A 21,656-nucleotide genomic window follows, 5' to 3' on the forward strand; every position below is an offset into this window, starting at 1 on the left:
AATCAGGACCCCAGCTGCCTCCGAAGCCGCCTGAGGCTGCGGTCCTGCCCGCGTTCCGGCCTGGTCGTTTGGAAACGGGAGCCCCGCAGTGCGCGCGCAGCCCGCCTGGTCTTCCCACGGCCCGGCGGAGAAGGCCGGAGGCAGGCGCGGCTCCGGCAGCGAGGCGAGCGGCCTACTAAGGGTCCGAGGCGAGCGCGGCGCGGGCTGTGGCTGCGGCGGCCGCGCTCAAGGCCTCGGCGCCGGCGGTGGCGATGCTGTGGCAGCGGCTGGCTGTGGTGGAGTGGGCGGCCCTGGCCTGGGAGCTTCTGGGCGCCTCAGTGCTGCTCATCGCCGTGCGCTGGCTGGTCCGGCGGCTGGAGAAGCGACCGCGGGACCTGAACCGTTGCGGGACACTCTCCTCTCCGCCCGGCGCGTCTGAAGCGGGGGCCTCTCCGCAAGGTAAGGCAGCGTTAGTGATGGGAGGGAAGGCTCACTCTCCCCGCCCCCAGGATGCGGTAGGACCCTGTCGGGGCCCGAGTCCACTGGCGGCTGTTTTGGGAACTCCTGATAAGAACCTATAGCCCTCCACCTCCCTACACTATAATCCCATGTTTACGAGGTATGTGTTCATCATAATCCACTTTTCACTAACACTTTCTCTTAAATCTAGTTCCTTAGTGGAAGATGAATAGTAATATCCCCAGATATTCTAGAAGGAAAATGACATTTTAAACCGTCGACTAAACCTTAGAACTTTAGATATAAGCCAACCCTAACAAGATCTTATGGATAACTGAGGCTCCATTTGCTACTGAGAGCTTAAACATAATTTCATTTTTAATTATTTAAATTAAATAATTTATTTAATATTTTAGATTATTATAAATAATTTCAAAGTTATTGTAAATAATTTCAAAATTATTGGGGACAAAACTCAAAGCCTGGCACATCCTGGCAAGTCTTCCACTACTGACGTACATATCAACCCTTTCTTAGTAGTCATTGGTTTCTTGGGTGTTTTGTTTTGTTTTTGCTGTTTTTGGGTTTTTGGAGGTTTTTTGCTGAAGAAATGAGAACAGGAAGATCAGGGTCGTGCTGGTTATTTCACATGGCTGTGAAGAGATGAAATGTTTGTGTCGTGACAATAGGGCCAACACCCTGTCTTTTGGGTTTTCCATTCTCTTGTCCCCCTAAGAAAATAGCACATGTAGTCTTACTGCAATTTGATGTGCCATGACTGGATGATGGGAGTGGCAAGGAACTGGGCAGAGAGGGAGGGCAAACTGTGGTCAGGATGTAAAACAAACATATGAGTTTTAAAAAGGAAGTATCTAGTCTCTGACTTGGGAATACACACACACACACACACACACACACACACACACACACCTGTACATGCAATTATAGGAAAGCACAAAGCAGTGAAGGCATCTTTAATAAGTACAGTGCACACTAGTCCGTTTACTCAGTGAACACTGTACCAAAACCTCAAGAGGTCACAGTGAAAATGATCCAGACACTGAAGTAGAGCAGTGCATGTGGCTAATAGGGTACAGAGCCAAACACCAGTGTTGGCAGCATCTCGTTTCACCAAAAAAATTCTTTCCAGTTTTTAATTTTTCATTTTTAAATCATCTTAGGTGTATAAAGGATTATAAAAACAATACAGAACAGTTCAGCTCATGTACTGAGATACTCTTACCAGCTGGTAGGGGAAAGAGTTCAACCTAAAGTGAGCTATCTATGCATATACCTATTAGTTTGACTAAGATTTAAAAATACTGATGTTTGCAAAAGTCTGCAGATGCTGAGAAGATGGCTCTCCTGCATTGTTGATGTGTCTATTAATGGTATAGTCCTTCTGGAGATTAGTCTAGCAGTGTCTCAAGGAAGTTAAGCCTTCTCTGTCCTAGGGAAAGCTGATAGCCAATTGGAACTCTACAGAGTTTACAATTTCTTAAGTCTACAAATTATGTCAAAATAAAAAGGTAAAGGAAGTCTATATACTATTGACTTAGATTCTCTGGATTTTTCTATACACATAATCACACCACAAGTATGGTGAGGAAATTCACAGTGGCAGAACACTGCTGTCTAATTTTCAGACCTGATTGAACTTCTCATATCTCTATCAATCTCTGTCTTCCTAAGACTGCAAAGGTCGTGCTAACACTTCGAGTTCCAATAGTGAGCTATTGCCCTCACCTGTTTTGTTAGTAGAGGCTTTCTGGAGAGCAGCTGTGGCCTCTTTGTGTCAGAGGTGGCTGCCCTTGAGTGTCTGAGAGGGTTTTGTTCTTGCTGTTGTTTGTTTTTAATTTTAATTAACTTTCCAGTGTGCTATTACTAATTCTGAAGATTAATAAGCCTGTGTTCCTCAACAGCTCAACAGCTGTAGCAGACATATATGGGTATTACACCAGTGTCAGACCCAGTGGTACAGAATTTATGTTCATTATTTTATCTGAGTCTCATTATAACTCAAGAATGGATCTATTATGATTTCCATTTTGTAGGTGAGAAAACTGGGGCTTGGGGTTTCAATAATTTAATTATCCTAAGGTTGAAGGTAGTGATGTATGAAGTCCTGTTTATGTGTTGCAGGGACAAATCTTCTTTGAACAACTAAAGTTAAAAGCATAGCTTTAGAGTAAGAATACAGAGTATCTAAGGTAGGATCCTGGGAGGAAACCGAGCACTCTTACGCATGTGCTTAACTACTGAGCACCAGCCCTGTGGTTCACGTTGATGCTTGCTTTCTTGACCTCAGGTGAGATGACAATGGATGCCATGTTGGCTCGACTGAAACTCTTGAATCCAGATGACCTTAGAAAAGAAGTTATGAAAGCTGGATTGAAATGTGGACCCATTACATCAACAACAAGATTTATTTTTGAGAAAAAATTAGCGCAGGCCTTACTAGAACAAGGTGGATTGCTGACTTCCTCTCTTCCCAAGCACAGTGAGGTGACTCCCATGGCATTTATTCAGGGCACCTCAAGGACTCCTGCATCTGTGGATGGGAAACAAACTCAACAGGCCTGTTTTTCTGAAGACAAAGATTTTGGTTACAGTGTGGGCTTGAACCCTCCAGAAGAGGAAGCTGTAACAACCAGTGCCCACCCGATACCCTTCAGTGCCTCTACCAGGAGTGACAACCACAAGGCTGGAGTGACAGCTACTAAGGAGCCACTTCTGTACTATGGAGTGTGTCCAGTATATGAGGATGGCCTTGTGAGACATGGTAACATGCTGTATAGTGTCTCCTTAAACAAACTTGGAAACTATAATCTTACCACCCAAGATTAATTTTATTATTCATATTTGTTACTCTCTGACTCTTTCTACCCTCTGATTCTCTGATTCTTCCTTTTTTTTTTTTTTAATTCTAAGGAATACTTTTTTTTAATTACTAGGAAAATGGATTCTATCAGATAGATGTGACTTGCAAATAATTGGCTCACGTTCATTTGTTAGTAACTGCTGATTAATCATCTTCCTTCTCCCTCTTAAATTCATTACAACCTAAGCAGCTTTTAGGTTAATAATATAATATGTACCAATAATAAATGTAAATGTACCAATTGTACAACTGTAATTTTGTACATGGAATTGTACATTTTGGGCTAGAAATCTATTTTAGTTGGTAGAGTATTTGTCAGGCAGCATGGAGCCCTGTGTTCAGTCACCAGAGCCATATAAACCTGATGTGGTGGCACATAACTATTACCCCAACACTTGGATGGATGCTAGCATGTAGAAATTCTGTCTCCTAAAAAAAAGGAAGAAGAGACTTGTAATTGTATTTTAGTAAGGATTATACTGTTTGCCTAGGCCTGGATCTTGCTGTATGGCCTCGGGTGGGCTTCAAATCTCAACCCTTCTGACTTTTCCTTATAACTGTTGAGATAATAGGAATAAGCCATTGTATCTGATTCAACAATTTTAAATTTAAGTTTGAATTTTTTTTATTTATATCTTTAATCCACTTAAAATTCATTTTTAATAAGTTACTTTTTATCATACTTCTCATGAATTTATCACATTTTATAAGTTACTGTACCTTTGATATGAAATTAACACACAGGTATGTGTGTATCATTGCTTGCTTATATACATACACACACATACAATGTCAAGTGGTCAAGTGAATTCGTGTGAATTTTTGGATAGCCAAGGACCTCTTTAAGATAAAAACTGGAAAGTGGGTGGAGTGATGGCTTAGCAATTAAGAGCACTTGATAATCTTGCATATCCCTGCTCACATGTTAGATGGTTCATAACCTACATATAACTCCAGCTCCAAGGGGTCTGATTCTCTTTAGGCCTCCAAGGGCCTAACATTATGTGCATACAGTTATAAAAAACACATACACTTTTTTTTTAATCCTAAAAAAAATGTTCATAAAAGATTGAAAATCTGAACTGTGAACATGAGAAAGGGAAACCAGGAGACTTGTTAACAACTGTAAACTGACTGCTGAACTCTGGGTACAATTAATACATGGTTCAGCCTATTCATCTCTTAATTTTCCCTTGGTGCTTTCTTACCCAGATAGGATCCATGTCTACGAAGATAAAAGGGAAGCTTTACAAGCTGTCAAATTGATCAAAGGGTCCCGGTTTAAAGCTTTTCCAACAAGAGAAGATGCTGAGAAATTTGCTAGAGGGATATGTGATTATTTACCTTCTCCCAGCAAAACCATGCCCTTACTGTCTCCTGTGAAGGCAGTGCTCTGTGGCAGTGATGGGTTGAAAGGTAAGGCATTCTGTACCTCTTACCTTGTCATTACTGTCAGTTACCTCTCTTGTTTCCTGATGTTTGGCAGGCACCTCAGTTTCTTCATCTATGAGATAAATCTGGTGTAGGAAGAGGTATTGAGCTGAGGTGTCCTACAGTGGAACCACCAAAGAGAAAGGGGATGGGGCCTGCCTTGGGAAGGTCTGAAGGCATAAGGGTGGATGGAGTCTGGTGCTAGTAGACCCTGAAGCTGATGAGCCAAGTCTTGGCATGTGGACCACAGAAGCAGCAAAGGGAACACTTCCATCTTCTTGGGGCTCTCTCTATAGTTTGAGTTGTGGGTATTTTGGTTTTTTGTTTGTTTGTTTTTCAAGACAGGGTTTCTCTGTCTAGCCCTGGCTGTCCTGGAACTAACTCTGTAGACCAGGCTGGCCTCGAACTCAGAAATCCACCTGCCTCTGCCTCCCAAGTGCTGGGATTAAAGGCATGCGCCACCACTGCCCGGCTGAGTTGTGGTATTTTGATGCTGACAATCTATAATCCCACCTGAAGGTATACCTACTTACTTCTAGGATGTGCAAGAATCGTCTCCCTATAGGAGACAGAAATCTGACTGTGCCCTCTATGTGACTCAAAACCAGAAGCCTATTTGGAGAAACTTGACTTTGATTCACAGCCTTTGTAGGAAAAGTCCTTTCAGTTGTTTGAGGTGGACCTCTAGCCTTCTACTCTTCCCTTTCTCAGATTTCTCTCCTTTCAGTTTGGGAAAGTGCCCCTGCAGAAAATTGTTTTACAAAACTTTCAGGTTTTAATTAAACCTTTAAAAGCTGTATGTGGAACTCCTTTTCTCTAAGGGAGTATTACAGTTGGGTTTTCTAAGACAAGGTCTCAATCATGTTAATCCATGCTGGCCTTGAATTTGCAATCCTCCTATCTCAACTCCCTGAATACTGGGATTATAGGTTATAGATTATAGGATACAGATTATATTATTATGTGACATTAGTATATATTATATTAATGATGTATATTATTATAGAATATAGATTGTAGGTTATATCTTCTTGATTTATCTTCAAAGTGCATTAAATAGCTAGACATGGTAGTGTTTGCCCTTAATGCCAGCACTCAGGAGGCACATGTTGGTAGATCTTTAAGTTTGGGGTCAGCCTAGGCCACATAGTGAGATCTTCTCAAAAGAAGAAAGTACACAAAATGATGTCTTTCTCTCAGTCTTCAGCCGTCTGATTGTATTCGGCACTGCATTAGTGCTGTAGTGTGCTCTGTGTCGTGTCACTTCCTACCTGTCTCTCCCAAGAGCTGCTCAACCTCTGTAGAGAGGCTGCAGATTTCACAGTAGACTAAGAAGAAAATGTTGGTGAAATTAAGTGTTCTTCAATTCTGTTTCTTGATAGCAGATGGCTTGTGCCTGGCTGAATCAGAAACAGTAAACAAAGAACGAGCAAACAGTTATAAAAGCCCTCGTACACAGGACCTTACTGCCCAGCTGCGGAAAGCTGTTGAAAAGGGGGAGGAACACACCTTTTCTGATCTGATCTGGAGTAATCCTCGATATCTAATTGGTTCTGGAGACAACCCAACCATTGTACAAGTAAGTGTGCTTCTCACATCACTCCTGGTCACTGTTCCTGATCAGTGACAGAGTTTTAACACATATGGAGCTCAACACGTGGTCTTCTTTCAGGAAGGATGTAGGTACAATGTCATGCATGTTGCTGCAAAAGAGAATCAGGCTTCTATGTGCCAGCTGACATTAGAGACTCTGGAGAACCCTGAATTTATGCGTCTGATGTACCCAGATGATAACAAGGACATGCTTCAGAAACGCATCCTCTACATTGTCGACCTGTATCTTAATACTCCTGACAAAGTGGTAAGTATTCCTCATTAGTTTGTCTGATAAAGGTTTGGGTTCCTGATATGTGAGAGTATTTCCTTTTCTGTGTTACATCAGTGTGCAAGGCTTAGGAATACTAGGAAGACAAGAACACTCACTGACTTAGAAAGATGTTTATGAGGGTGTTCTATAACAAAACTTACCTTGGGGAAACACATTGAGCAGACACATTGAGGACTCCATATGGGGAACTCATGACAGACCAAAGTACAGATACCACCAAAGCCCAGCTCAGTGTTACTTATAGGAATATGAGTAAGAGGTTACTTACAGGAACAGAAATGACTGAGACAGTTGCATCACCAGGGCCCACCCTAGCATGGGTGACAGTTTATAAAGAACTGGGAACCTGGAACATACTACACAGCCTACAGCTGTTTAGCTGCAGCTCAACAAATTACCTCAAAAAAACCTGGAAGAGTGTTCTTTCCAGGTGCCTCAGTTGGTCTGACCCTTCTAGGCAGCTGGTCTGTCTTAATGTTCCATGGCTGTGAAGAGGCAGTGCGACCACAGCAGCTCTTATAAAGGGAAGCATTTAATTAGGGCTTGCTGTACATTCAAAGGTTTAGTTCATTGTGATCATGGTGGGAAGTGTGGTGCCATGCAGGCAGACCCGGTGCTGGAGAGTAGCTGAGAGTTCTGCATCTGGATCCACAGGCAGAAGGAAGAGAAGAGAGACACTGGGACTGGATTAAGACCCCAAAGCCCACCCCTCAGTGACAGATTTTCTCTAAGAAGGCTATACCTTCTAATACCAATCAAGCATTTAAATCTATGAGCCTGGGGACCATTCCTATTCAAACCACCACATTCCATTTGGCCATAAAGCAAAAATTCATTAGTCCAACTACAAAAGTCTCCATAGTCTCTAATCTTAACACTGTTTGAAAATCCAAAATTCAAATGTTTAGAGACTCATGGTAATCTCGTAACTGTAATCCCCTATAAATTAAAAATCAAAAAGTAGATCGCATACTTCCAGCATACAGTGGCATAGATATACTTCACCATTCCAAAAGGCAGGAATGGGAACATAGTGAGGAAATACTGGACTGATAGGACCAAAAAATCAGCAGGGCGAACTCCAGACTTTGTATCTCCATGTCTGATATCAAAGCGTTCTTCAGATCTCTAACTCCATTCAACTTCATTGATAGCAACACACTTCTATCTCTTGGGTTGCTTCCATACCTGGTTTGCAGCTTTGCTTGGCAGGTATCCCTTGGCTCTGGCATCTCCAACATCTTGGGGTCTCCAAATCAACCTAGGCTTCACCTTCACAGTTTCACGAACTGTGTCCGTCCCCCCCCCCCCCCCCCCCCGCCTCCATGCAGGGTCATTCCTGACATAACAGCAGCTTAGCAGTAGAGGGAGAATCTACTACCATTTTCTTATGTCCTTGACTCTAAGGCCAGAAGCATGTGACCAAAGCTGCTCCATTCTTCTGCTTGCTGTGGCTAGAACATGGCCTCAAATTCATTTCCACCAGCTTTCAGGTTTGGTTTGGTTTTGTTGTTTGGTTGTTTGTTTGCTTATTTTTTGTTTTGATTTGGGTTTTTTGTTTTTGTTGTTTTGGTTTTGGTTTTTCCAGACAGGCTTTCTCTGTGTAGCCTTGGCCAGCTTTCTGGTTTTGATAGTTTCTTTCACTGACTAAGCTTGATTATTTTAGAACTTGCCCTGTAGATCAGGCTGGCCTCAAACTCAAGAGATCAGCCTGGCTCTGCCTCCTGCGTGCTGAGATTAAAACTTCTAATCCCTTTTCATAAATTGGAAGTTTAGTGGGTGCCCTGAGGGTCACCACTCCCTTTATTCTGTTTAGGATCAGGCTTTTCTTTAAATAGTTTATCTCCTTGCACACTGGACTTAGCTCTGTTACACTTCTGCTGCTCCTTTTCTCCTCAAACTGCATTTTGTATTTGTTCTTGCCCGGTTGCTCCTTTTCTTTATAGTTCTGCATAAAAGTCACCATTAATAGCATGATAGCACCAAATAGGCTGCCCTGAAATCTCCTGTGCCAAGGTCATTAATCCAAAACTCATTTTACCCTCAGACAGATTTTTCAGACAAGAAATGTAGTCAACCAAGCAAAATTATAGAAACAGATTTTTAAACAAATAGGAATGAAGTCAAATTTCTCCCACCATAGCCTCACACACAGTCCTGATATCAGAACTGTGCAGGGGATGCCAGTTGGGTGTTGTCCAGCTCAGCTCTGGTGATCCTGAGATTCCTACACAGTCAGGGCTTAGTCACAAAGGATGAGCCTCACCTTAGATAGTAGCCATATGCCCCATTTGTCCTACTTATGCTTTGACATCAGAAAGGTTTAAGCTCTATCATGCCCAGCCAACCTACTCAACTTTTAGAACACTGGTTCCCTGACTATAGACTAGGTCCCAAATTATTAAAGTTAAAGTTGACTGAATTCTTTGACTGTAAGTGCCTCCTTGAATCTGGGTACTTAACACCACATGAAGAGTGACGGATATTAGTGTGCCAGGCTCAGGGCCTAGCAAGCAGTGACTGTATGCTAGCATCCCAAGTACTTTTGCCAACAGTAAAAGCAGTATCTTTTTATTTCTGAGGCCTTTTTTTGTCTTTTGGGGTGTTCAATTTTGAGACAGAGTTTTTTTTTAATTGTTTTATTTTTATGTACAATAGTGCTTTGCCTGCATGTATGTCTGCTGCAGAATATATGATCACACCGTGAACCCTGAGATTGTGTTGTTTACTGGGAAAACATGTTTCTAATTGTGGTGTGGCTCAGCCTTAGCTCACACCTTTAATCCCAACAGTTAACATAAAGTTAGTTTGTAGAAGGATGCCCATGTTTAAAATTGATGTCTAGTTGAGTGGCAGACAAAGTGATAAATCAGAAAGATTTGTCAAAATAGGATATACCTGACTCTCATGAGAAGAGAAAGGAGGGAAGGGAAGCTACTTCAGGGGCAGTGCAAAGGAAGGGCCAAACAGAGAGGAAACAGTTTAACCAGGTGATCTTTACAGAGATAGGTTGGAGCGAGAACAAGCCAGACACAGTGACAACAAGATGAGCCAGAGAATGAGAAGGAGCCAGCAGATTGGAACAGATGGCTAGAGTTAGTTTGAGGTAAAGCAGAGCAATTTGAGGGGAGGTTGAATCAGTTAATGTGGAGGGAGGGGTGTTTTGAGCCAAAATAGAGGCTAGAAGCTTCCAGGACTAGGCCTAGATTAGCAGCTTGCCATGTGAGTGCTAGTAATTGAACCTGGGACCTCTGGTAGACGAGCCAGCGCCCTTAACCACTGAGCAATCACTCCAGCCTTTGAGATAGGGGCTTATGTAATCCAGGCTGGCCTCAAACTTACTATGTGGCTAAGAATGACCTTCAATTCCTGACCCTTCTGCATTCACTTGTCAAGTGTTATCACGAAGGTCTGAGTCTTTGTTACTTTTTGTTAATTTTTTAAAAAAATTTCCAGATACGGTTGCACATACCTTTAATATTAGGTGGCAGAGGCAGGCAGGATCTGAGTTTCAGGCTACCATGGTCTACATAGGGAGTTGCAAGTTAGCTAGGGCTACATAGTAAGACCCTGCCTCAAAACACGGTTTTTATTATGTATTTATTTAGTGTGTGTGCTGGGGAGTGAGGGGGTATAGATGTCACAGAGTACAGTTCTCTTTTCCACCCAGGGATTAAACTCAGTTGTCAGGCTTGGTGGACTTGTTTTAAATCAGTGGCTCTCCACCAACAAGAGAGCATGTGTGGATGAACCTAGCCCCCTTACAGCTGGATCTTCATGTGAGACCTCTAACAGCAGCTGCTTAGGCCATCTCTGACCCTGCTGCCTGCCTTTGAATCCCTTTCCCCTAACTGGACAGCCTTGTCTAGCCTCAGTAGAAGATACACCCATTCCGACTACAGCTTGCCAAGGCGGGTTGATATCCACGGGAGGTCTCCCCTTCTCTGAAGAGAAAGGGAGGGGGGCATGGAGGAAGGGAGAGCAAGGGAAAGGGAGTGACTGGGAGGAGAGGATCATTGGTTCTCAACCTATGGGTCACAACTCCTTTGAGGGTAAAATGACCCTTTTATGGGGGTTGCCTAAGACCCCCATTTTTACATTGTTTACATTGTGATTCATAACAGCAGCAGAATTACAGTTATGAAGTAGCAATGAAAATAATTTTATAGGGGTTGGGAGTCACTACAACATGAAGAACTGTATTAAAGAGTTGCAGGCTTAGGAAGGTTGAGAACCACTGTTTTAAGTTAACACCTACTTTCACTGTTTCACGTTAATAATTTGAGTAATTATGCTTCTTCTATACCTTTCCTAGGGCTTTGATACACCGTTGCATTTTGCTTGTAAATTTGGAAATGTGGATGTAGTCAATGTGCTTTCTTCGCACCCTTTGATTGTTAAAAACCCAAAGAATAAATATGGTAAAACACCTGAAGATGTAAGTAACCTTTTAATGGTAGTTACTGTCTTGTGTTAGAAATTAAAATATATAAATATGCATTCTGTGACTGTAGCTAGTGAACTCACAAGTAACTGAGTTGTGTTTGCCTTGTGGGCATTTAGATTGCTGAATGCTGACTGCTGAGTATGATGTACTCTGAAACCAGTATATTTGTGGAGCCAGGAGGGAATGAGCTAGCCTAGTCTTGCTGATTTTATTTTTCTGAAATTGGTCATCAGTTGTTCTGAACAACTCATTCTTCCCATGTTCCTTCTAACCACATGAGCCAACCAAGTTGAGAGAGAAAGCAGGCGGTGGTCATGATGATGGCTATAGGCAGTGATGGTGGCAGTGGTCATGGTGGTTATAGTGGGGGTAGTGATGGTGATAATATGTAAAGCAGCTGATTGCTGTGAAACAGACAGAGAGCCAGCCCACATACACACTACTGCACTCAAGCAAAGTGAAGCAACCCTTTTTGTGTTCCTCAGCAGTAGAATGAAATATGATACCGTGCATACTGTGCCTGTGACATACAGACAGACCTGGAACTAATAAGAACCAAAGTGCTCATTTAAGGATCAGGCATTATATGTTGCTAGCTGACCTAGATCTACTACTTTCAGAAATAAAACCTAAAGTACATTCTTCTAGTAGGAGTATCTTCCCAAGGGTCAGGCCCCTTCTTTAGCTATTACAGCATTTTGTAATATTCAGATACCCCAGTTGGTAGAAAACTTCCCCAACACACACAAGGCCTTATTATTTAGGAATGGAGGAAGGAAGAAAAAAGAAAACAATAAAATTTTACTACAGAGGGATAGTTTTATCTATATTTTTATAAAATGATTTTTGATAACTAGCCTAAAATTGTGTATACGACTGTCGTGTGTCACATATACAACGTTGGGTATAGCATCTCGTGTCTTAAATATGCTAAAAAAGCTTCTAAAACTGACTGAACAATTTTGGTTTGCTTCACAAAATGGTAACTTTCCAGGATTTTTTTGTTGTTTTGAGTTTATTTGAAAGTAACTGCTCTTCTGTTGTTTCTAACATATTATTGCTGTTATAATTGCACAGGAGCTCAGAAAGTTGACTCTGGTAGCTGTAAAAATATATATATATGTTCTATATGAGATAGTAGATACCCAACAGCAAAAATTTGTGTAGAGTATACTTTCAGACTGTGAAGCTCCTTCAGATGAGAAACTGTAGCATGTTCATGTATTCATACTTGATATACTTTAATTATTTATTTTATGTGCATTGGTGTTTACCCACATGTCTGTATGATTGAGTATGTCTGTGTGCAGGAGTCAGATCCCCTGGAAATGTAGTTACAGACAGTTGTAAGTTGCCATATGAGTGCTGGGAATTGAACCCAGGTCCTGTGGAAGACCAGCCAGTGTTCTTAACTGCTGATCCATCTTTTTAGCCCCCTGATATACTTTTTTTGGTTTTTTTGAGACAAGGTTTCTCTGTGTAGCGCTGGCTGTCCTGGAACTCACTCTGTGTAGACCAGGCTGGCCTCGAACTCAGAAATCCTCCTGCCTCTGCCTCCCAAGTGCTGGGATTAAAGGCGTGTGCTACCACTGCCCGGCCCCCTGATATACTTTTAAGGTTTTTTGTTTTTTTTTTTTTCTTGCACAAAATGGGAAGCTAAAGTTGTGTGAAGAAAAAGATAAAATTTACCATATTGCTCAAGTCTGCTCTCTTGCCCTGTTCCAATGAGTATTTTCAGTGAGTGGTCTTATTGAATAGGCTGTGCTGTTGAGCACAGGTTTTCTTTTTTGTTTGTTTAGTTATTTTTATGTGTAGGTGTGATTTTTGCTTCCATATATGTCTGCACTACATGCATGGCATGTCTTGCGCCTGTGGAGAAAAGGGTCTCAGATACCCTGAAATTGGAATTGCAGACAGCTGTAAAATGCTATGTCGATGGTAGTAATTGAACCTACGTCCTCTGAAAGATCATCCAGTGCTCTTAACCAGTGAATCGCCATCTCTCTGCCCCCAGCACAGGCTGTCTGAGTGTGAGTTTTGTGAAATTTTCATTAAGATAATGCTAGGTTTGGAGAAACAAGCTCAGTGGTTAAGAACACTTGCTGGGGTGGTGCCACACACCTCTATTCCCAGCACTCAGGAGACAGAAGCAGTTGTACCTCTGAATTTTGAGGATATCTAGGACTACACAGAGAAACCCTGTCTTGAAAAACCAAACAAGAACATTTACTGTTCCCAACACACCCAGGTTGGATGACTCACAGCTACCTGCAACTCCAACTCCAGCTCCAAGAGAACTAACACCTTCTTCTGACCTCTGGGGCATCTGCACTTACACCACACATATACACAACATACACTCATACACATAATAAATAATACAAATTTTAAAGATAATAATCCTATTTTACTAAGTTTAAAGTAAAAAAATTATTTGTTAGGAAATGTAATATAGTAATATTTAGAATACTCATTTTGTCTGTTTTGTTTAAATAGGTAATTTGTGAAAGAAGCAAAAACAAATCTGTAGAACTGAAAGAAAGAATTAGAGAATACTTAATGGGTGAGTTGTGGGCTCAATGTGTGAGTGGACCTGGGGCAGTACAGCAGAGAGTGGTCTGCTTTCCCAAGTTCTGAAAAAAATAGTGCTATGGATCCATTGTTTTTCTTAGCTACTATACCGCCTTGCCTGATTTCATACTACCTGTTCTTGTTCTAATTTTAGGCCTCTTTTACTTCATTGCTGCTCAGGGACTCACTCCATCTCTGAAGCAGGTTTCTCTGATCATTTCTCACTAGGGAGGGCTGAAGCCCAGAGCTCCTTGTTTGGTTATTTGGCTTTTGTTTTCGGCTTGTTTCAGAGAGGTTGTATTTGGGGTCTGTCTCCCTCTTTTGCCCCGTGGGGCTGTCTAGCTCAGCTTAACCTTTCAAACCTAGGACCCAGTCAGGACCAGTATCCTGCTGGATTGTGGAGGGATGATACTCATTCATACTCATTTTCTCTCTCCTTGCCATCTCTTTCTTCCCCTCCTCTTTCTCTCCTACACTTTCTTCTCCTCCCTTCTTTCCCCTCAGTCCCTCTCTCTTTTCCTCTCTGGTATCCACCAGAGAAAACTGCTTGGACATGGGTTTAAGCCAGTAGAAAGTATTAGCCTGCCAAAAACTTGATTAGGTGTTCAGGGTCCCAGTATATCCATGAGTCTTTCTCAGGGTGACCTTTTTAAGCACAAAATCCAAATCTCTGGTCAACATATTTCAGTTAGCAAGTACAGTTAGCCAGAAGTGGAAGGAACTATAGAAACAAATAAGCAAGGTCAGTATATTTAGAGACCTTCCCAGAACCATGGACTTGGATGGATTGCTCATTGCTTTCATTTTGGCAGGTGGTGCTGTCTATATGCTGAGTTTTATGGCCTGAATTGTACCTTCCATTAATTGTACTCCTAATTGTGTCTTCTGTGCTTCTGGTTTGTGGGTATGTCAGTTTTAAGAGGGACTGTCCTACTGTGTTGTTTTCAGTGTATCTCAGAAGATGTATTGATACTTTTCCCTTTGTCTCTACCCATGGACCCAGTTTGTTGTTTATGCTGACCAAGTAAAATTGAAGTTTTCTGGCCTCTATTTTTGCTTCTTTTCTTTCTTAGGTATATAGCCATGGTCATGGCTTAGCACAGTGTCTCTGGGTATTTTCTCAAGTCAGAGTTCCTGTAGCCTGTATATCTGACATTTGTAGAATTGGGTACTAACTGTCTTAGTTAGGGTTTCCATTGCTGTAAAGAGACACACTATGACCAAGACATCTTTTACAAAGGAAAACATTTAATTGGGGCTGGCTTACAGATTCTGAAGTTCAGTCCATTTGGAAGCATGGCAGCATCCTTGCAGGCATGGCGCTAGGGGAAGAACTGAGAGTTTTACATTTTGTTCCGAGGCAAACAGAAGACTGTTTTTAGGTAGTTAGGAGGGTCTCAAAACCCAACCCTAAAGTGACACACTTCCTCCAACAAGGCCACACCTCCTAATAGTGCCACTGCCTATGTCAAGCATATTCAAACCGTCACAAACTCCCAATCTAAGATTATCTGGATTTTTAATTGTATCCTGATTTTTTTTCCAGTCCTTTCTGCCTATGCACCCACGAATCCCAGTGTATGGTGGAGGTGGCAGAGATGTCTCTTGGCCTGGTTGTCATTTGCTGGAGATTCTAGCTGTGTTACAGAACACAATTAAACTAAACTGCCAAAAATAACTTAAGATGTAATTATTATAATTTGATCACTGCTAAGATCTGATCACCTAACCTTTTTTCTGGGATTAACATGGTACTTCGGCATCCATGTTCCTTTTTGTGGAATTTTGCATACCTTCCCTGTTTCTTGCTGAGGGTCATAAAACCCAGGCAAGAGCTTCAGTGTTTGTCTTGTGGCAGTTTTCACATTCTAGACTTAATGCTCCAAAGAGCATGCTGCAGAACTGATTACATTATTCCATGCTGCCCAGTCATCCAGAAGATATCCAAACTTGCATAGAGGGAGAGAACACATAACTATTTGTTTAATTTTTTATTTATTTATTTATTTATTTATTTATTTATTTATTTATTTATTCTATGTGCATTGCTGTTTTGCCTGCATGTATGGCTGTGTGAGGGTGTCAGATCTTGGAGTTACAGTTATAAGCTGCCATATGGGTGCTGGGAATTGAACCCAGGCCCTCTGGAAGAGCAATCTGTTCTTAACTGCTGAGATGTCTCTCTAGCCCCCAACACACAACATTTTAAGGAAATGAATAGGATATGAAAGCTAGACACAAGACCACTGAGGCCACAAATCCAGTTTTGTCGTTGCAGTATTGTTGTCTTCTTCAAAGTGCTGGGGATTGAACTCAGGTACCCAAGCATGCCAGACACCTCTACCTTTGATCTATCTTACAGCCCTTTATATACAAGCTTTAACATCTTGCAGTGGTAAAGTACATTTCTGGAACATTTTAATATACAAAGCCCTAGGTTCCATCCTCAGCATGTGCGCACACATACTCATATACACACATACACACATTCCAAATTTTTAAAGGACTTGAATATTCAAAAGAAGGTAAGCCATATTTTATGAATAGCTAGGTTATAAATGAGTTTTGTTGTATACTTTCCAAAAAAAAAAAAACAGCTATTATTTCAAAATCCATGAAAGGGGAAGGGGATAGAAATCAGTCATTCATGAAAATCTCATAGGTATGTGGTATCAGTCACAATCTCAGAAAATGAAATGTTAAATACATTTCCCTGGTTGATTTGTTTGTTTTGAGGCAGGGTCACACTATATATTCGTGGCTGCCCAGGAACTCATTCTGTATATCAAGCTAGCCTTAAACTCACAGAGATTAGCCTGCCTTTGCCTCCAGAGAGCTGGGATTAAAGGCATATGCCACTATGCCCAACCATTTTCCTATTTTTAAGAATTATTTTTATTATATGTGCATGAGTGCTTTGTGTGCATATACATATGTGCATCAAGTGCATACCTGGTGCCCACAGAAAACAGAAGAGGGTGTTGGATTCTGTGCAGCTGGACTACTACAAAAAAGGTAGGTAGAGTTAGAGGACCCAAGCCCTGGTGCCCTGCCCATGGCCCACGCAAATTCTCTTAACTGCTGAGCTCTCCCTCCATCACGCACTTTGTTTTTTTGTTTTTGTTTTTGTTTTTATATATATATATATATATATATATATATATATATATATATAATCTCATGTAGCCCAAGATGGTCTCAAACTCACTAAACTCAGGATGACCTTGATTTCCGATCTTCCCTTGTCCTGGGATTGTAGGTATAAGCCCCCATACTCAGTTTTATGTAATGCTCAGTATCAAACCTGGGGCCTTATGTACATTCTAGACAAATAATAAATGTTAAAGATATATTTTAATGATGTGGGGTTTTGGTTTGTTTGTTTGTTTTGGGTTTTTTTTTTTTTTTTTTTTTTTTTTTTTTTAGGTAGGCTCTATGTTAATGCTCTTTTAAGTAGAAAAAGAAAGATGTAAAAGCACTTGAAATAAAAAATGCCCAGGAAATTGTGAGCAGCATGACAAGCTGATATTCTAGCACAGGAAATTGTGAGCAGCATGACAAGCTGATGTTCTAGCACACCTCTTATACAAGAATGAGAAATGGAGTCAGCGGAGAAGGAAGTGTGACTTCTGTGTGCTAAGCTCGTTCTCTGTCCTAATCAGATTCATGGCTCCAGTCTTTAGCTTTGTTGGATGTCTGCTTACCTCTTCTCTCATTCCTTTTTATTTATTTTTTAATGTTTTTTGTTTTGTTTATATTCAATATGTTTCAGGACAGGAATTCAATGGTGTGTTTTATAGATGTATATAGAGGGAAGAGTTTGTCCTTTTTGTAACACTGTTTTCCTTGATGTTCTCCTGGACCCTGACTCAGACTAAAGCAACCAGAAGCCTGTGGCTGACATTTATTTCCTATTCAGGTCACTACTATGTTCCACTGCTGAGAGCAGAAGACACTTCTCCTGTCATTGGGGAGCTGTGGTCCTCAGACCAGAAAGCTGAAGCCTCTAATGCTGACCACTGTAGAAGTAGCCCCAGAGATCCTGTGATGACACTGAGAGCTTTTGTGGGACCTCTGAGTCCATCCAAAGTGAGTGGCCAGGAAAAGAAGTTTTGGGAACTGTCCTGGCTAACTACATTTTAAGGTTTCATGCTCCAATCTGTTGCTTTGTTTTGGTCATGGAGGCCAACTCATGGAAGCCTAAGGTCATCTTTATCTGAGATCACCTCTAATGAAGTATTAATGAGGCCTTGGAGTTGTTATGTGGCCAGGGAAGGTGTATTCCGAAGCTCAGTCCTCTCGGCCTACTAGTGTTTTCCTGGCCAAGTTCCTTTTGTTCTTTACCAGTCCATTGCAACTTAGGGAGCTCCACATTTGCAAATTCAAATTCCAGACTGAGTTTCCTACACATGAAAATCTTTCCCGCTTCCCCCATGTTCCTGAGTTCCTGTCATACACCTGCTTAGTTGAGCTCTACTTACAGGTGGTGGAATTGCTGGGTTTACATGCTTTTATGCCAGATTTACAGTTAACAGCTTTCTCCAATGAAATAGCTCACTGATGTACTATTTAAAACTTTCTAAATAAGCTTGTCATCGTGGCACATGCTGTAATTCCAGCCTCTTGGGAGGTTGAGGCAGGCGTATCAATTTGAAAATAAGCCTGGGTTATACACATAGTAAGATCTTATCACAGAACAACTTTTTAAATAATTTGCAAGAAAATTCCAGTAAGGATTTCTCATGAGAGAGAGATGTCAGGTTTCCTTTTATATGTAAGGGGGAAGGGGATGTGAACCAGTGAGGTAGCAGACAAACAATACCTGTTGTCCTTAGGCCGAAGCTTCATACTTAGGCCATCCTGGGCCAGATCTGACCCTCAACATTAGGCAGTATAGAATGGCAGCTATCCTTTGTATCGCTTATCCTGCAGTTGTAAACAAACATCTACCTAGGAAATGTCATACAACCAGTGCCACCTTTCCCAGATCCCATGAGGTCATGTTCTCTCTTGGCTATATGTAGAAATGGCTGCAGAATCCGTAAGGTGGTAGAAAGCCATTAAGTCTGTGGTGTTGGTGGTTCTAAGTCTCAGGTGAGCTGCATGAAGCATAGCCTATCTTGACACTTTTTCTTCCAGGCAGAAGATTTTCGAAAGCTCTGGAAAACTCCACCTCGAAAGAAAGCAGGCTTCTTCCACAGCATCAGAAAGTCTGACCCAGAACGAGGCATTGAGAGAGTTGGAAGGTATTCATAGGACCATGACTGCCAGGCTGAGCAAAGTGTGCTGTGTGGTTGTAGATAAATAATAAAAAAAAATTTAATTATGAATACTGAAATGTAACAGTTCCCAGAAGGAATTAGAGCCTTTTTTCAAAGTTTGTGCCCAGTTTGAACCTGCTACAGACCTCTAAAGTTTTACATACTTAGCCAAGGCAAGGACATATATTAGGAGGATTTGTGGTTTTTTTATTTTTTTTGCAGTGAAGTTATGATTATATACTGGGCTTCTTCTATGATTAAGAGTCACTTGCTATGTCAGAGTAACTCCTCAAACCACTCCTGAATCCACCAGGGTCTAGCCACTGGGGAAGCATGAGAGAATGCCCTAAATTAGGGCAAAGTAAAATACCCAAAACAACAGTGGCCTGTCAGGGATGACTTGCTATTTTCTGTGTAGTTGGGTTCTTGTTTCCTTTGTTTTTATTTTCCTGTATTCTCAACTGTTGTGTTTTATTTCTTACAGGGAGCTAGCTCATGAGCTGGGGTATCCATGGGTTGAATACTGGGAATTTCTGGGATGTTTTGTTGATCTGTCTTCCCAGGAGGGCTTGCAAAGACTAGAAGAATACCTTTTCCAGAAGGAGTTAAGCAAAAAAGCTCAACAAGAAATAGATGAAAATGAAGGCAGCTTTCAGGAAAGAACCTCAGATTTGGGTAAGTAGGTGCAGGTGTCTGTGGGTTTCTCTTTTCTTTTTTTTAATATGTTTTTACTGTAAAATCAGGTCTTTTCCTAAAACTGATGTCAGAAAATGTGTATACATTTGTGTTAAAACAAGCAAACAAAAGCAAGATAGCACAGCAAGGTCTGTGTGTTTGGAGCACTTGTACGTATATGCAGGTATATGAACTGTGTTGTATGCATGGGATAGTATATAAATATTCAGAATCACAGCAAGCAACATGTGTGTATACTACAAAAAAAAAACCTGTGGCATCCTTGCAAGGAGTCTGATGCGTATGGCTTCTTTTACTGACCTAGATATGCTTTATATTTGAATATACTGTATAATGTCAGAAAAAGAATAAAGAACATAGGTTTCAGAATACTGGACACTATATTTTTAAAGTCATCAGGTATAGCATGTCTGGAGTACAAAGCAAGTTAATGGAATGCTTTGAAAAGGTTAACCTGAATACAAAAAAAAAAAACAAAACAAAAAAAACAAAAAACCATAAAATAGGTCATCATTCACCATTAAAGAAGGTAAAGAAAGTTAATCTGTGTTGTAACTGTGGTAGAACATGTGCTTACCATGAACAAAGCCATAGGTTCAGTTTCCAGCATTAGGGGGTAGGAGGGGATAGTAAAGTTTTTAATGTTATACACCTAAAGTGAAATGGGAAAAGAAAAATAGTCTTTAAAGGAACGAAATCATGTATCTTACAAGAATCAAAGAAATACCTGGGGCTGGAGAAATAGCTCTGCAATTAAAAATACTTGCTGCTCTTAGAGAGGACCCAAATTCAGTTCCCAGCACCCACATGCATGGTGGTTGACTACCATCTATAACTCCAGTTCCAGAGGGTCCAGGCACACACGAAATGCGCATAACACACAAGCAAGCAAAATACTCACATAATAAAAAATATTTTAAAAAAACATTTTTTAAAAGAAACACCTTAAAACTCTATAAATGATGATTGTAAGATCCCAATGTGGAGAGTTTTCCAGAAAGTAAATGTGGTATCCGGGATCAGACAGACAGTTTGCTTAATCAAGTGTTCAAGCATTTAGTGGAACCCTCAATAGCAGTTTCTTCACCTACAGTTGAGGATTGGCTGAGGAAGTAAGTAGTTCTGTCCTTAGGCAGAAAAATCATGGTTTGAAATAAAATTATGCTGTAAAACTCTTTACAGTAGTGAATGATGTAAACAATTATGAGTGATGTAAAATAATCAGTCATTAATGGAGAGAAAACTTTATCTTAAGTACATTTACATATTAGTGTTCAACAAATTAAGATGATTATAACAACATTAGAGTTGCATCTCACTTCAATGTTTTACAACTAACATACTATCATTTTTATAATTAAAACTAAATTGAGACAAACAAACAAAAACCTAATGCATTTGACAGCACAGTGGAAACAAGCAGAGAGTCAATCAAGAGCTTCACTATAGGTTCTCTAGCTAAACTCCTTCCTCACTCCAGGCTTCTGTTCTTCTAGCATAGAGCACCGCCTTCCCTGAAGAAATGGCTTAGGGTTGCTGTTGGTCTCCAGCACCTTATTCTACATCAGAAAAGCTTTCATTGAATCAGAAATAAAACTGTGTTATTATGAATCAAACTGAAGATAGTGATTGTAGCTGAGTGTGCCAGTGTCTACAGTGTTAGCATAGAAGAGCGGCTAGAAAGGAGATCAGCTCAATACAGACTGCACCTACACAGAAAGTTAGAGGCCAGGCTGGCAAGAAGCATGAGGCCCTCTCTCAAGTAAACCTCACTGGGTGTGCTAGTTAATGCCCAAAACTGAAGTCAGGAGGCTAGAAGAAGACTGCCAACCTAAACTATGTAAGAAGAGGCAATCCAGGAATAAAGTAAAAAGATATTGTTTCAAAAATAAAGTGGAACAGTCTGGCACTGGTGGTGCATGCCTTTAATCCCAGCACAGATAAGAGGATCTCTGAGATCGAGACCAGCCTGGTCTACAAAGTGAGTTCTAGAACAGCCAGGGCTACACAGTGAAATCCTTGTCTCAAAAAACAAAAAGAAAA

General features: G+C 41.0%; 2 protein-coding genes across 3 annotated transcripts in view; one reads left to right on the top strand and one right to left on the bottom strand.

Annotated features, from left to right (window-relative positions):
• The window catches only part of Ankle2 (ankyrin repeat and LEM domain containing 2), a 26,494-nt gene continuing 4,838 nt past the window's right edge, over positions 1-21,656 (top strand). Inside the window, exons 1-10 of one of the 2 annotated variants that reach the window (XM_076922325.1) lie at positions 1-438; positions 2,747-3,220; positions 4,532-4,735; positions 6,133-6,329; positions 6,423-6,611; positions 10,954-11,076; positions 13,582-13,648; positions 17,576-17,745; positions 18,796-18,902; positions 19,402-19,592. In XM_076922325.1, coding sequence (XP_076778440.1) covers positions 252-438; positions 2,747-3,220; positions 4,532-4,735; positions 6,133-6,329; positions 6,423-6,611; positions 10,954-11,076; positions 13,582-13,648; positions 17,576-17,745; positions 18,796-18,902; positions 19,402-19,592 — 1,909 coding nt within the window. In that variant the 5' untranslated portion in view covers positions 1-251. The remainder of the gene's footprint in view (positions 439-2,746; positions 3,221-4,531; positions 4,736-6,132; positions 6,330-6,422; positions 6,612-10,953; positions 11,077-13,581; positions 13,649-17,575; positions 17,746-18,795; positions 18,903-19,401; positions 19,593-21,656) is intronic. The other variant, XM_076922326.1, reaches the window with a different exon arrangement.
• Positions 18,800-21,656, bottom strand: part of Pgam5 (PGAM family member 5, mitochondrial serine/threonine protein phosphatase) — an 18,491-nt gene continuing 15,634 nt past the window's right edge. Inside the window, exons 6-7 of the mRNA XM_076922329.1 lie at positions 20,191-20,265; positions 18,800-18,942 (exon numbers count right to left, since the gene is read on the bottom strand). Of these exons, the coding sequence (XP_076778444.1) occupies positions 20,223-20,265 (43 nt within the window). The 3' untranslated portion in view covers positions 18,800-18,942; positions 20,191-20,222. The remainder of the gene's footprint in view (positions 18,943-20,190; positions 20,266-21,656) is intronic.

Source organism: Arvicanthis niloticus, chromosome 24 (assembly GCF_011762505.2).
Source record: "Arvicanthis niloticus isolate mArvNil1 chromosome 24, mArvNil1.pat.X, whole genome shotgun sequence".
In the NCBI taxonomy this organism is placed as follows: Eukaryota; Metazoa; Chordata; class Mammalia; order Rodentia; family Muridae; genus Arvicanthis; species Arvicanthis niloticus.